Source organism: Temnothorax americanus, unplaced genomic scaffold (genome assembly GCF_048541705.1).
Source record: "Temnothorax americanus isolate GAGA-0224 unplaced genomic scaffold, ASM4854170v1 Scaffold91, whole genome shotgun sequence".
Taxonomy (NCBI): Eukaryota; Metazoa; Arthropoda; class Insecta; order Hymenoptera; family Formicidae; genus Temnothorax; species Temnothorax americanus.
The window spans coordinates 402968-415820 of record NW_027509814.1 but is presented as its reverse complement, the minus strand read 5'-3'; the positions used below and the strand labels follow the sequence as shown (position 1 = coordinate 415820).

The window sequence follows — 12853 nt, the reverse complement described above, 5'->3', positions numbered from 1 at the left end:
ATTATTTTCTGCAGTATCTATTTTGTACCTACTTTTTACATATGAGGTATTAAAATACGTCGATCACATATATTGAAACATATTTATTACCTTCAGGGACGAGCTGGCGTCGGCGTTAGCGGCTATCGAGGCACAAAGGAGAGCCAGGTCCGGCTCGATACAGAAACCACCGCGATCTCTGCAAGCGGAGATGGAGTGCGAGGAGAGCAGCTTGCTCGGGGAACAGGAAGACGGAGGTCTGAAGACGGAAGTGGCGAGGGCGACAAAGCGACTGAGAGAGTTGTGCGCTCACTTGAGACGTGGCGAGGACGACTCGGGTCTGCAAAGCGATTGCGACGAGTCTATGCTGGTGATCAATCTCAACAACTCCGAAGCAGAAGTGAACACCAACGAACGAGAGAGTCGCCACCCATCGCCAGTGAGTAATCCTCTTTATCATTTATTTGTTATTACGTTATTACAAGTGTATAACGTTAGTTTTAGTTATCTAGTCGAACAAACGCCTACGTATAATCTATTTATCTGTCTAATCATCTTCTTCGCAGACGAATTGCCCATCAGGTGCGCTGGTAGAGCTGGTCGAGGAGGTCTACAACCTCGCGCTGTCGGGGAGGGGAGCACCAGGAGAATTGGGATTGGCAGTGGAGCTTCACAGAGTGCGGGAAGAACTGGACAACTCTCGGGAGCAGTGCAGGATACAGGAAGAGGAGCTGAAGCGACGCGGCGACGCCGTTCTGGAGCTGACGAGCAAGTTGAGCGTATGCGAGACTGAATTGCGCGGCGTCAAGGAGGAACGTGACAGGGCGAGGGGCGACATGGAGCATTCCGAGTTGACGAAGGACGAAATCGTGGCGAAAGCTTACAAGGTGCGGGATCAGGCGGTGGCCCGACAGAACAGGGTAGAAGTGGAGCTGGCCAGAACGCGGATAGACATCCTGCAGGCGGACAGTCAGTTGAAAGAGGCGATCAAGCAGAAGGTCGAGCTCAGTCAGCAGCTGGAACAGTGGCAGATGGACATGCAGGCGCTTCTAGACGAGCACGTGCGGAGCAAATTGACCCCGGCCTCGCAGATGGTCGCTACGAAAAACGGCGAGAACTCGGACATGTCGGCGCCGGCCAGGAAGAAGAGGAGCACCAGCTCGACGAAGAAGATGTTCGGTCTGTTTTGACGAAAGTGACGCAGCGCGATGGCTTCGCTGCGTTGAGCTGAGCGATCGCGACTGACGTGGACCTAAACTTCTGATTCCTGTGCAGCCATAAAGGAACATTAACGGGACGAAGAGAAGATAGCGTGAATTTAGATACATTTACCTTCTCAAGGACCGTTCAATAGTGCTCGGCCCAGGATCGCCCAGTGGTGACGGTGTTCCAGACATCCTGTGCTCTGCTAAAGTCATCCTAAGTGATGTCACTTGCATCACACACGTTGCGATGTGTGGACAAGCATCTGGACCTAATCTCAAACTATAAGCGACTTTGTGTTATTAAAATTAGCGGCTCGAGCCAGACTGGACTCGTGCGAATTTCGGGACCTGTCTCGGCATGAACGTTGAAATATCTCGTTGCATGACGCGTGCGAGAAACGTTGCTCACTGCGGGGAGGCTATTACATCGGCGCCGATGGTTATGTCGAAACCGTAATTCGAATTTAAGTGGCGTCGCTCGCGGAAACGGGGACGTCCGACTTTCCACGGTTCCTTAAACCAGGGAAAGTCGCGGACCGTTCTTCCCAAAACGACTCGACATGCGTTTAATATTATCGCCATCATATTTATCACTTTCGTCTCGATATCCGTGTTTTCTGTCGGCCACTTTTTATCGAGCGGCACGATCGATGTAATCCGGCGGGCTGTAATCATTATCGTTCTCTTCAGTGCGTAGACTGTTCATGCGAAGAATATTAACGGCATAAAATTGCGCGGCTGATCGCTAATGGAGTCAGCGAGATGGACAAGTCTAATTTATCGAAAAAAATTATCGAAAAAAAGAGAGTCGTCGTTAATGTTCTCTCAGAAATTAAAGTTCCGTTACGAACGACGTCTTTTCTCCTCGATAGATAAATTTTCGAAACGTCTGACTGACGTTTCTAGCTCAGGGAAACCTTTCGCGGACGTTCTTCTAATTTTGCATCGCGTTCCTTCGCTCTCGAAAGATCAGAGGGACCATTGGCTGCGATCGAAATCAGACTAGTCACGGTCTCTTTTTCACGCGGGGAGATATTAATCGTCCGAAAGGTGACGAAAAGAACGCAAAGGTTTAATGTCCCGGCGAGACTGATTAGGGTCGGTAAAGAGCAGCCCGCTTTTTCTCGCGCGAAAACGCGTCCTGTCATTCTCATCATCGTGGAACGAATCGTTCTTCACGGTAAAAAAACGATCTCCGAGTGGAAATTCCTTATTTCGAAACGGACTCGCGATCAGCTCGATAAATAATGAAACGGAGTCACTCGAGTGCTCCCTCGCTCCGTTTCTTTCGCGACGCGAGGAATATCGAATTCCTCTTGATATGAAATATTGTGATACGCTGTGTCTTACGTTAGAATCGTATGTTGTGCGCCTCCTAACACGTTGTGGGAGCGTCACTTTTGTAATAAACGATCGTATTAGAGAATGAGAAATTAAAATAAATTTTTTTTAATTCGCGAAAATAGTAATTTATAAGAAACCTGCATTTATTGTGTATAAATCTGTATTTAAAGGTAGTCTTACAGGCTTGGATGACTTTCACTATTGAATTAGCCGACGACGAATATTACTGTCCGTCCACCGTTCCGTCCGACAGGACCAATGAATTGTTCGCGATACAACGAGAAATAACGAGAGAAGGATAAGCAAGTGTTTGGAGATGAAAGTCGATCGATCCAGCCGTGATCACACTACAAATCCAAGTGTATTTTTACACGCATGAACGTTTAAACATGACACATTTGACTTGTGAAGCTCTTCTTTCTTACATGTTTTTTGCGTATTAAATTACGTCATTTAATCATATTAAATTGAAAGTTAATACGTTCAATCGTGTTAAATAATGTGATTTAGGGCCGGTTGTTCCAACCTGTTGGTAAACTATAATTAATAGTTAAATATAGATATATGTCTTTGTTCATCCTTTACATTAGACAAAGATAGACATATGATTTAACTATTAGTTAGCTTACCAACAGGTTGGAACAACCGACCTTTAAACGACAAAAAATGTGTTTAGAACTTCAGCTGAAATAACACACTTGGATTTGCAGTGCATTGATATTTTAACGCGACGATGGTGCAATATCACTGGAATATTTTTACGACGATGATATTAATCGAATCGACGATTGCAACCGGATCATTAAGGTTCTCGCAGATAATTGGTCTTGAGAAGCAACGCGTTTGATGGCACGTGTGTGATCTTTCACGTGTAGACATTACATGAACACGCGTGCGTTCATCGCACATATAGTAAGTAATTTGTACATTAATTTCCTTCTTTTCTTTTTCTTCGGAACGAGCGTACCGTTGAACTGTATGATAACTGTATGATAATTCTTGATCTGATCAAAACTGCGACGACGATATTTATTTAATAAAAATCTGTTTTGCGAACATCTTGCGCTTCTATCAGCTCCATTTATCCGTCGACTGATCATCCAATTAACCCTTTGACTGCCATTTTCCTCGAGTGATCCTAAAATACCGAAAACCAAGATTCTCAAAAATTAATAAAAGTTTATATAAAGTTTATGACACTAATAACGAATTTCAAGTCAAATAAAAAAATTTTTTTTTCAAACTTTTATAGCAACTTTTGTAAAACATTTTTTTTCAAATATGATTTCCAAATTATGTTCAACACACCCAAAAACTCCTAAATATACTTTGTTTCAGTCATTAATTCATTGTAAAACTTTAATGTAGCAAAATATCTCATGACGAGAAAATGCATTTTTGCGGCAGTAAACGCAAGGTCCAAAATAATGAGAATTCTCGTCATCGGGGTTAAATTTGCTTCGTTTGGCGATTCGGCTTACCTCACTTCTTGCCGCACGAGGTTCTCCACCGAGCTGGGAATAACGAGACACGTGAAAAGAAACAAATAGGCATTTATTCACAAGAGGCAGGTGTAGTTACAGTAGTTTCATTTCTGTCTTGCTTTTCGTATATATATGTATATATATATACGTGCATATATATATATATATATATATATATATATATATATATATACACATACATATATATTTATAATAGTATCTTGTAACCGACCCGTAATCACCGATCGGTCCAACTACGCAATACAAATGGGCATGAACAATGGGGGCGGGTGCATACAAAGTGTTTGTCCTCTCGCACACGAAACGCGCCGTTTCTTCTACTCCGTTTCTCGTCTTCCAATTTTTTTTCTTATTAATTTTTACTTTAAGCGCAGCGAGATTCTTACTTTATAAAATTCTGTGTGTACGTATGCGCGTAATGTGTTCTCAGATAGAATCCCGCTGCTCCCGTTTTACTCGCACGCTGCGAATTCGCCGTGTCCCGATCCCGGCGAATCGCTCTGAACGCGGACGTATTCAGAACTCGGATGTCCTCGTCACACGCTTCTCACCTAATTAAGTGTTTCTCGCGACACCTTGGAATGAGAATCGTTCAGGGGAGAGCCGTTCCGGTTTCGCTTATACGGGTGTAGGTCAGCACGCGAAGTCGCGTATAATCGCATACGGAAATGCAGTACGCTGCCCAAGTAGGAACCAATCGCCGATGTTGATTAATTCAATAAGAGGACCCTTATCCCCCAATTAATCGGCAGTTAATCCTCCCACAGGGACATACCGCATCGGCTCCCTGACCTCTCACTCGCACGATTCCCACCCCTTCCTCAAAGGTGTCTCGGTGTGTGTGTGGTAACAATATATAATATATAGTATGACAATATACGACGACGGCGGCTCTTTAAATTTGTATCCCATATAGTAACGCGACGACGACGTTGATCATGACAACAATGTAATAACAATGAGGCTTTTAGCGGCGATAGCGTGTGAGTAATCATAGAGTAAATCGATAATCAATTCGTTAATAATGAGGCGGACTCGTCGCGAGGCGAGTCCCGTCGAATGTAAAGCGCTTCCCTCGTGTCGAAAAAACGAATAATCAATAGAGCACTTAGTATAAAGGTATAGAGAGAGAGGTACGTTACTCTTCTCAAGGTAGAGAAAGAGAGACAGAGACAGACAGAGAGAAAGAGAGAGAGAGAGAGAGAGAAAAAGAGAGAGAGAGAGAGAGAGAGAGAGAGAGAGAGAGAGAGAGAGAGAGAGAGAGAAAGACACTATAATTATCGATGAAGCAATCGTGTTTTTCTTTTTGTGCAGAACAACTTCTTCTATCAGTATAGATTCGCATTTCTTTCTTCGTTTAAGGGTATTACATGTCACGGTAAATACAGTAAGGTTCGCTATGCTATGTCAATTATAAGTGGCTCTTGTCGTGTCTTACGCCACTCAAAACCCATCCTCCCCTCCCCCCAAGCTCCAGACCACCCACCCACCCATCATTCGAGATTATTTCCCCCCCGTGACGACGTGTGTCAACACCTATATAAAAAGACAGTTAAGCTATGCGCAATTTGTGTGAGTGTGTAAGTTCTTCTCTCCTTCGCATGTACGCGTCTGTGCACACACGTGGCTGTATCTACTTAGGATCGTGTGTGCATGTGTGTATGTGTATGTGTGTGTGTGAATGCGAGTGATCGGTGCATCGGCACGTGGGCGGTGCGATGACGTTTCTCCGTGAACGTGTCTGTCCGATGAAAATTCCATAGCTTCGGCCTTACTCTCTACACGTGTATATCATATTTACAGCCACACTACTTCTTAATTTCTCTCGCGCGCTTTTCGAGGCTGTTCTTCCTCTGAGAGGGGGGAAAAAAGAAGAACAAAAAATGAGAGGGTTGAAGGAAACGCGGGCAGAAATTTGCCCTCACGAGACTCTCGCTTCTGCGAATCTTCGAATTGACGTTACGTCGGGATTCGCGATTCTCAGGAACGACTCAGCTTCGCGGAACGAATCTCAGCGTCGAGCTCCTTCAACCCCTCGCGACACCGCTATGCGATTCCTCTCCCGAGTTCACTGTACAACGCAATGTTACGCGACATTAAATTAATTTTAATAATTAATCGTGAAACAAAAGAAGAAAGGATCTCGCGTCGATGGTGATGGATAAAGAGAGAGATATCGCGATGAACTATTTACATAATAATAATAATCGCCCTTCCTGATCAATATACTCATGCATACTCATCCCTTTCACGCACACACTCCCGCAACGCTCTATTATATCTTCTCTCTCTTCTTTCCGCTTTTTTCTGTTTGTTTTTCGCTTACTTATAACGCTACATAGAAATATCTTCGTTCTGGGTCCCGCACAACTTTGTATCTCTCGCAACGACGATGGCTCGTACGACGTGACCGTCCTCGCAGGACAACGAGGACCGCGTTCTTCGAATGGGAAAGGCTGCCTCTCGAGAAAAATGGGAGAATGCGATTTCAGTGGCTCACAGGTGTGAGCCATGTCTCACTCGCTTTCATCAGGATATATCCCAGCAAATATCAACTAAGAATGACATTTTATCAATATTATAATTTCCCACTAAACAATATATGTGTAATATAATACATGCAGCATATCGAGAAACACGGTAGTGTCTCGCGCCAAGTACCCCGAGATTTTGAGATCTCAATAACGAGTGAACGGATCAAGTTCTTGTAATATATTTGGGCTCCTATCGAGAGAATACGTTACTGTACGACACGTCGTCACAGGAGCGTGTGCTCCGAGAGTCAGGTTGCTTACGGACGTCGAGCGTGAGAGACACACGTTTATATATTCAATATATAATTTGGGAAAAAGGGATTTGCGCCGATATATAAAATGAAAAAGAACGAACCCTTCGTACCGTGTTTAAACAAGGACCAAAAAGATGCTAGAATAAAATTTTGTGTCGACGTGTTAGAAGCGGCCAAAAGTGATCCGACATTCATGGAAAAAATTGTAATATGTGGAAAAATGTGCATATATTACTATAAGCTCAAAGAAAAGCAGAACGCAGAAGACGATGCTTCCACGTCGAGCGCAGAAAAGCCGAATATGCAGAAGACCCTTATTGAGAGAGCATAGCTCATCGTTTTCTTTAATTCAAGAGAATACATCCACTTTGAATTCATGACGAAAGAAACAGTGGATTATACAAACATTTTAAGTCGTTGAAAATGATTGTTTGGATAATTATACGATTAAATATTGGTATAGTCGATTTGAAATAGATGGAGAGAATATATAGCACACACTTCAACAAGTCGGAAATGAAAATCTATAAACAACCTCGTGCAAGAACTGCACGAAATTCTGCAATTAGATCCATATGTATCGATAAAAATCATCAATGAGCTCACCAGTATACCCAAAGAAACCATAAAAAAAATTTTACAAAATCGTTTGCGCCAACATAAATTAACAAACAATGGACCCTTCGTACCGTGCGCAAACAAGGACCAAAAAGATGCCAGAATGAAATTTTGTGACGACGTGTTAAAAGAGGTCAAAAGTGATCCGACCTTCACGGAAAAAATTATAATTTGTGGGAAAATGTGTATTTATTATTATAAGCTCGAAGAAAATCAGAACTCTTCCACGTCAAGCGCAGAAAATACAAATTTGCAGAAGACCGTCCTTAAAAGAGCATGGCTCATCATTTTTTTTTATTCAAGAGGATATATATACTTTGAATTCACGAAAGAAACATCAGATTATAAAAATAATGTAAATCGTTTGTTGGAACAATTTGCTAAAGTAAGACCTGAATACCAAAATCCAGGGTCTACCTATTACACAAAAATTCACCCTGGTACAAATCGAAAACGGTTTGCGATTTTTTGGTCGAAAAAGGCATTAAAACCCTCAAACGTCCCCCGCATTCGTATGATCTGAATCCATGTGACACTTGGTTCTTCAAAGCACTAAAATCGATAATAAAAGAAGAGAAGTACAACAGTGTTCTGAAAAACTGGCACCGGATGTAGGCTCGAAGATAACAAAGATGGCGACAGAAGTGTACAAGGACAGTTTCTAAGGTTTTCGTAATTGCTTAGAGATTTGTATTGACGCAGAAAGCAATTTCAGTTCATTAATAAAAAGCAATTAACTTAATTCTTTTCGGAATTTTAACTCTTTTCTCGTATCGTAACGAAAGTGTACGATATGATTGTTTGGATGATGATAAAGATTGGTATACTCAATTTGAAAAAGGTAGAGAGGATATAGCAGACACAAAGTCCTTTCCCAGTTTCAAACAAAATTTAATATTGGCTCTTTGTTCTATTTTATTATCCATAGTATTTATTCAACGAATGTCAATGAGGTATTGTCAACTTATCAAGAGACGACGCTGCAAAAAAAATTTAAAAAAATTAGTCAAAATGGTACAAAAAATGAAGAGGAGAAATCACGCCATGTTATTGGGCTACGTTGGCAAAGACTGTTACAGCATGCAAAGAAATCCTGGTATGAAAACTATCGAGGAAGATTTGATTAATGCCTTACTGAAGGCAGACTTGATAACCGCAGCCTTAAACTTGACAACAAGGCCTTTTATAAAATAATAATACAGAATAAGTAGAAAACAAAGATATTTTGTAGGATTCGTCCAAGAACTTCTGATGAAATGGAATATAATGTTATTGTTAGTTGAGGTTTGCTGGGATATAATCGTCGATAAGTGCCACTTGGATTTATTTTAGGGAGATGAGATTTGACGAACAATCTATAAATCCTTAACATATCAAGCTATCCTTTATGATCACCATATAAAATTAAAATCAGGCCGAAATCAAGGGAGGGTTGATTACAAATTAGAAATATATTAGAGAGCACGCGTCTCGTCTAATCGTATTGTTCCGTATCTGTTACCAGCAAACAGCGGTGAGTCTCCTTCACGCATTAATCGTCATCAGTATGCATGCGTGTGATATACGTATTGTGGATTCGCGGTGCAATGCAATCGAATTTATACGAGTGTTACCACCGAGACGTGCCCGATGTAACGTTCTCAGCTATCTAAATTCTACCAGACAGCGGCGTTCGCTAGTGCGAAGTGCAGCCCGTGGCTCGTTACATGTTCCTACGTGCGTGGGACGTGTGTCTAGATGCTGTGAGAATGTCTTCGTACGTGCCGGTTTCTCGTGTTAAAACGATGTCTCTGGTACGAGCAGTACATCCCGAGCATGCGTCTCTATTCTCTGGGGTAGCGATCGGAGAAATTGCAATGGCCTGATATGCATACGATTTTTTTTTTCAACTGCGATTCGTCGTGCTACGATGCGCCTAGCGGTAACAATTATCATTTTAGCGTTTGCGCTTACGAGGATAACAATTATCACGGACGATAATAATTACTAATATCGTCGTTACTCCCGGTTTAACAGTTATTATCACGCTTCTTCTGAATGTGTCGTGTAAAACGTTATTTGCGCATACAACGACCAGCTACGATCGCATGTGGCTTCGATACCGTTGCGCACCACTGATCTCTTGCGCCTAAGTGTCATTCCTCCCCCTGCCCTCCCCCTGGTCTAAAGGACGGTCGCGGTATAAGTATTTGTCGTATCGGCTTCGTGATCTCCGAGGTGCTGCAAAAGCTCTCCCGTAAAGCTCCTATTAATTCGCCATAAAAAATAAACTCCCTATCGGCCGTCGTGTAAACGTGCGCGCGCGTGTATCTGCGGGGTGTTTCTCCGGATCCATCGCGCTCGATTGACGTACCATCGTCAAAATGAGAACGCGACGATGTCCACGAAAGGCACCCGGTCGCGGTGCTGGCCTGTGTGTACGTACGTGTGTGTATGCATATATTATATGTATATGCGTGTGCGGGCGGAAGTTCTCCGCACTCGTGTACTACGCATGTACTCCGTGCAATCTAGTCGTCGTCATCTCGCTTCTTTAATCCGTATAACCCGAGATTACACACGCACGTGTATGTGTTATATATTATATTTATATATATGCAAGCTCTCTATGGCTCCCCTCGAATCACCTCGAATGCCTTCGCGGATATACGCTTACTACTACACTAATTGCAGAGCTCATTCACTCTCAGACACGCACACACACATACACGACTTGATTCGCTCGCGAGATCCCACCGGCGGGGTTCCTTCACCTCACCTCTCCCGCTCAAGCAAGCGAGTTGATTAAACTTACAATTAGCGCGATAATCACGATCTTGTATATACAATTTTTGCTCTTCGAACTCTTCCGATTCTTTCGCTTTCTTCTCCCCATTTCCGCCTCCCCTACCCTTCCCCCGAGCTTTCTACTTATTGATCTCTCGCGAATGTTGCCCACAAGCTGATATACGCTGCCTCCTAAGGATTTCCGCGATAGGATCAACGCGTCTCGATGTCGTCCCTGTCTCTCGACGGAACGCGACAAACTCGCGACACCCTCTCTCCTTTCATCAGACTCATTGCGTTAACATACATAACATCATATCGACATAGGTAAGCGTAGTCCACTATAGCTGTGGTATTGGTATAGCACTCTGCGCAATTTTTCGCGAAATTCAGTCGCTTACGTTGTAAAGAGAATATCCATTCGCCCTATGGCCGCCTCCCGGCACATCAGGCTCGCTCCCCGTGCTTCTCTACGGGTTGCTTTCCCAACGGGCGAACTGGATACGCCTGGTGTCCAGGGAGGGTGACAGCAACGACTTGAGGGACGCGCTCGGTGGCGAGCCGCCGAAGTACTTGAGCGTCAAAGGCGACTGCAGATGCCTGTGTCGAATCACCTCTCGCTCAGCAGGCAGTGGCCAGAGTTCCTAACATCGGACAATCGGGGGACTGATCTGATTATAATCCAAGATATTCAACCGCTTGTGTTAAAATATTCCTGTCCCCAACAATTCTATTCTTTCTTGTAATAGTTACGAGAAAACTAATTATGTATTTTTGTATATATTTATCTAAATTTCTTGGTCCGATAAAGATTATTGATTAATTGATGATAAAACTTTTTAACATTGGGGAGGACAGCTTGATAATCCGAAAGTAATTTACCTGCAGCGAGAGAGCCTCGTCTCAGGACTCGCCCTGCTTGCTTCTACGGCCAGTCAAAGATCCAACTAGAGACTTCAAAGTCGCACCTAAACCTCTGCCGCTCGGAGTATTGAGACTGCTGGCGTTTCTGAAGCCTTGTGGATGTGCGTCCAAGCATTTCTGATACCTCAGCTTAAACAGAAACGGAACATCTCCTTCATTTAATGTTTCAATTTAGTTAAGCGGATTTGCAGGGTCCTCGAGGGAGGATTCTCACCTTGCAAGCGGCTTCAATCGTCTTGCAGAGGGCTCCGCTACTGGGCTCGCAGTTGAAGACGTGTGCGATAAACAAGTCCTGTGCGGTGTGCATGATGAAAGCGCATTGCTTCACGTTGCGTCCAATACCGAGGAATGACAAGTAGCGTACTCGACATTCGGTGATGAGTTTGTCGTCCTGAGGAGATTACGATCGTTACGAATAATGTGTGGATTGCACTTTCATTAATTTTTCAAATACTTGAACGCCGGTATCCTTTAATTTACTCACGTTCGGCGTAAGAATGGAAATCATGCTAGGAGCTACGGCGACGTTGACGTTTCGCCATTGATTGATCGGCGTGTTCGCCACGATATGTTCTATCGCCTCGTTCAGCACTTCCATGCCGGTCGCCTGAGTAACTTGCATGGATCCGAGATACTGTGCTCGCAACACCTTCTTCGGTTCCTCCATCGGTGTTGGGAAAGATTGTGCTGCGCAAAAATATGAAGATTATTTAACTTCTTGTTTAGCTTATCTGTCACTTCCAAGCAATATTTTTTTTTATTAAAATCTGATTTTTAATCCCTGTTTGGAGATTAAATGTTTTCGTCAATTTATTGAACAAGATATTTTTTATAAATGTATTTCGTGATAAATATGTTTAATAAAACATTTAATTTTTTTGGAGATATACTAAAGCAAACAATCTAATTCGAACTCATTTGGGTTACTTACTGACTAGTGCCTGGCCGTTTCTGTGGAAGCGCCGATGTTCCGTGGGCAGATTCGTAGGTCTCGTAGCGAGACTCGTCCGGCCGTTGATGTCCACCGGTTTCGCGAGAGTCTGATGCTGGGAACGCTCGATCATTATCTTCTTGCAAATGTCGCGAAGCGTATTTGCGATCGTGCGCGCCGGTATGTCGCAACGAAACACATGGCACATGTGTTTCCTGGTCGATCGGTCTCTTGCTACGTAAGCGAAGTCCCTGAAAGTAATAATGCACTTAAAAATCGAATGTTTGTCAGGGTGAGAGTTTTTGCTCTCTAATTGTACTCTTTACTTTACTTCAGGCGATAATTTACATCGTTGTACAACTTACCTTTCGCTATTAGATCCGTCCAAAGAAGAGCAGACATTCATGAAAACGATGTAAATATATTAGTAGAATAAACACATATATACGCCGTGTATGTATATATATATATATATATATATATATATATATATATATAAATAACGTTTGATATTTATTATATAAAAATTGCCAAATTCGAGATTTTACAAGATTCTATAAAACAATTAATTTTGCCTTGATTATTTTAAACATAATTAATAATAAACTCACCGACAGTGGTCTCTTCCTACGCCCCATACTCTAACTGTATGAATAGGCTGTGTATTAAGTACGGTAAGATTCTCCGGATCGATCAGCTTGAGCGCGCCCTCGTCCAAGTCCATAAATAGATCCTTGCCCTGAAATATTTCGTAATATATCTTTCATCGCGTGCTTATTGCGCAGCAAAATCG

At 42.8% G+C, this 12853-nt stretch overlaps 2 protein-coding genes across 5 annotated transcripts in view; one reads left to right on the top strand and one right to left on the bottom strand.

Annotated features, from left to right (window-relative positions):
* Positions 1-4220, top strand: part of LOC143908302 (bicaudal D-related protein homolog) — a 29677-nt gene extending 25457 nt beyond the window's left edge. For all 4 annotated transcript variants that reach the window (XM_077425916.1, XM_077425917.1, XM_077425915.1 and 1 more), the window contains exons 6-7: positions 97-418; positions 546-4220. In XM_077425916.1, coding sequence (XP_077282042.1) covers positions 97-418; positions 546-1169 — 946 coding nt within the window. In that variant the 3' untranslated portion in view covers positions 1170-4220. The remainder of the gene's footprint in view (positions 1-96; positions 419-545) is intronic.
* LOC143908304 (protein Fe65 homolog) overlaps positions 4064-12853 on the bottom strand; it is a 171798-nt gene continuing 163008 nt past the window's right edge. Inside the window, exons 9-15 of the mRNA XM_077425922.1 lie at positions 12672-12799; positions 12426-12431; positions 12061-12311; positions 11614-11816; positions 11344-11520; positions 11088-11258; positions 4064-10849 (exon numbers count right to left, since the gene is read on the bottom strand). Of these exons, the coding sequence (XP_077282048.1) occupies positions 11109-11258; positions 11344-11520; positions 11614-11816; positions 12061-12311; positions 12426-12431; positions 12672-12799 (915 nt within the window). The 3' untranslated portion in view covers positions 4064-10849; positions 11088-11108. The remainder of the gene's footprint in view (positions 10850-11087; positions 11259-11343; positions 11521-11613; positions 11817-12060; positions 12312-12425; positions 12432-12671; positions 12800-12853) is intronic.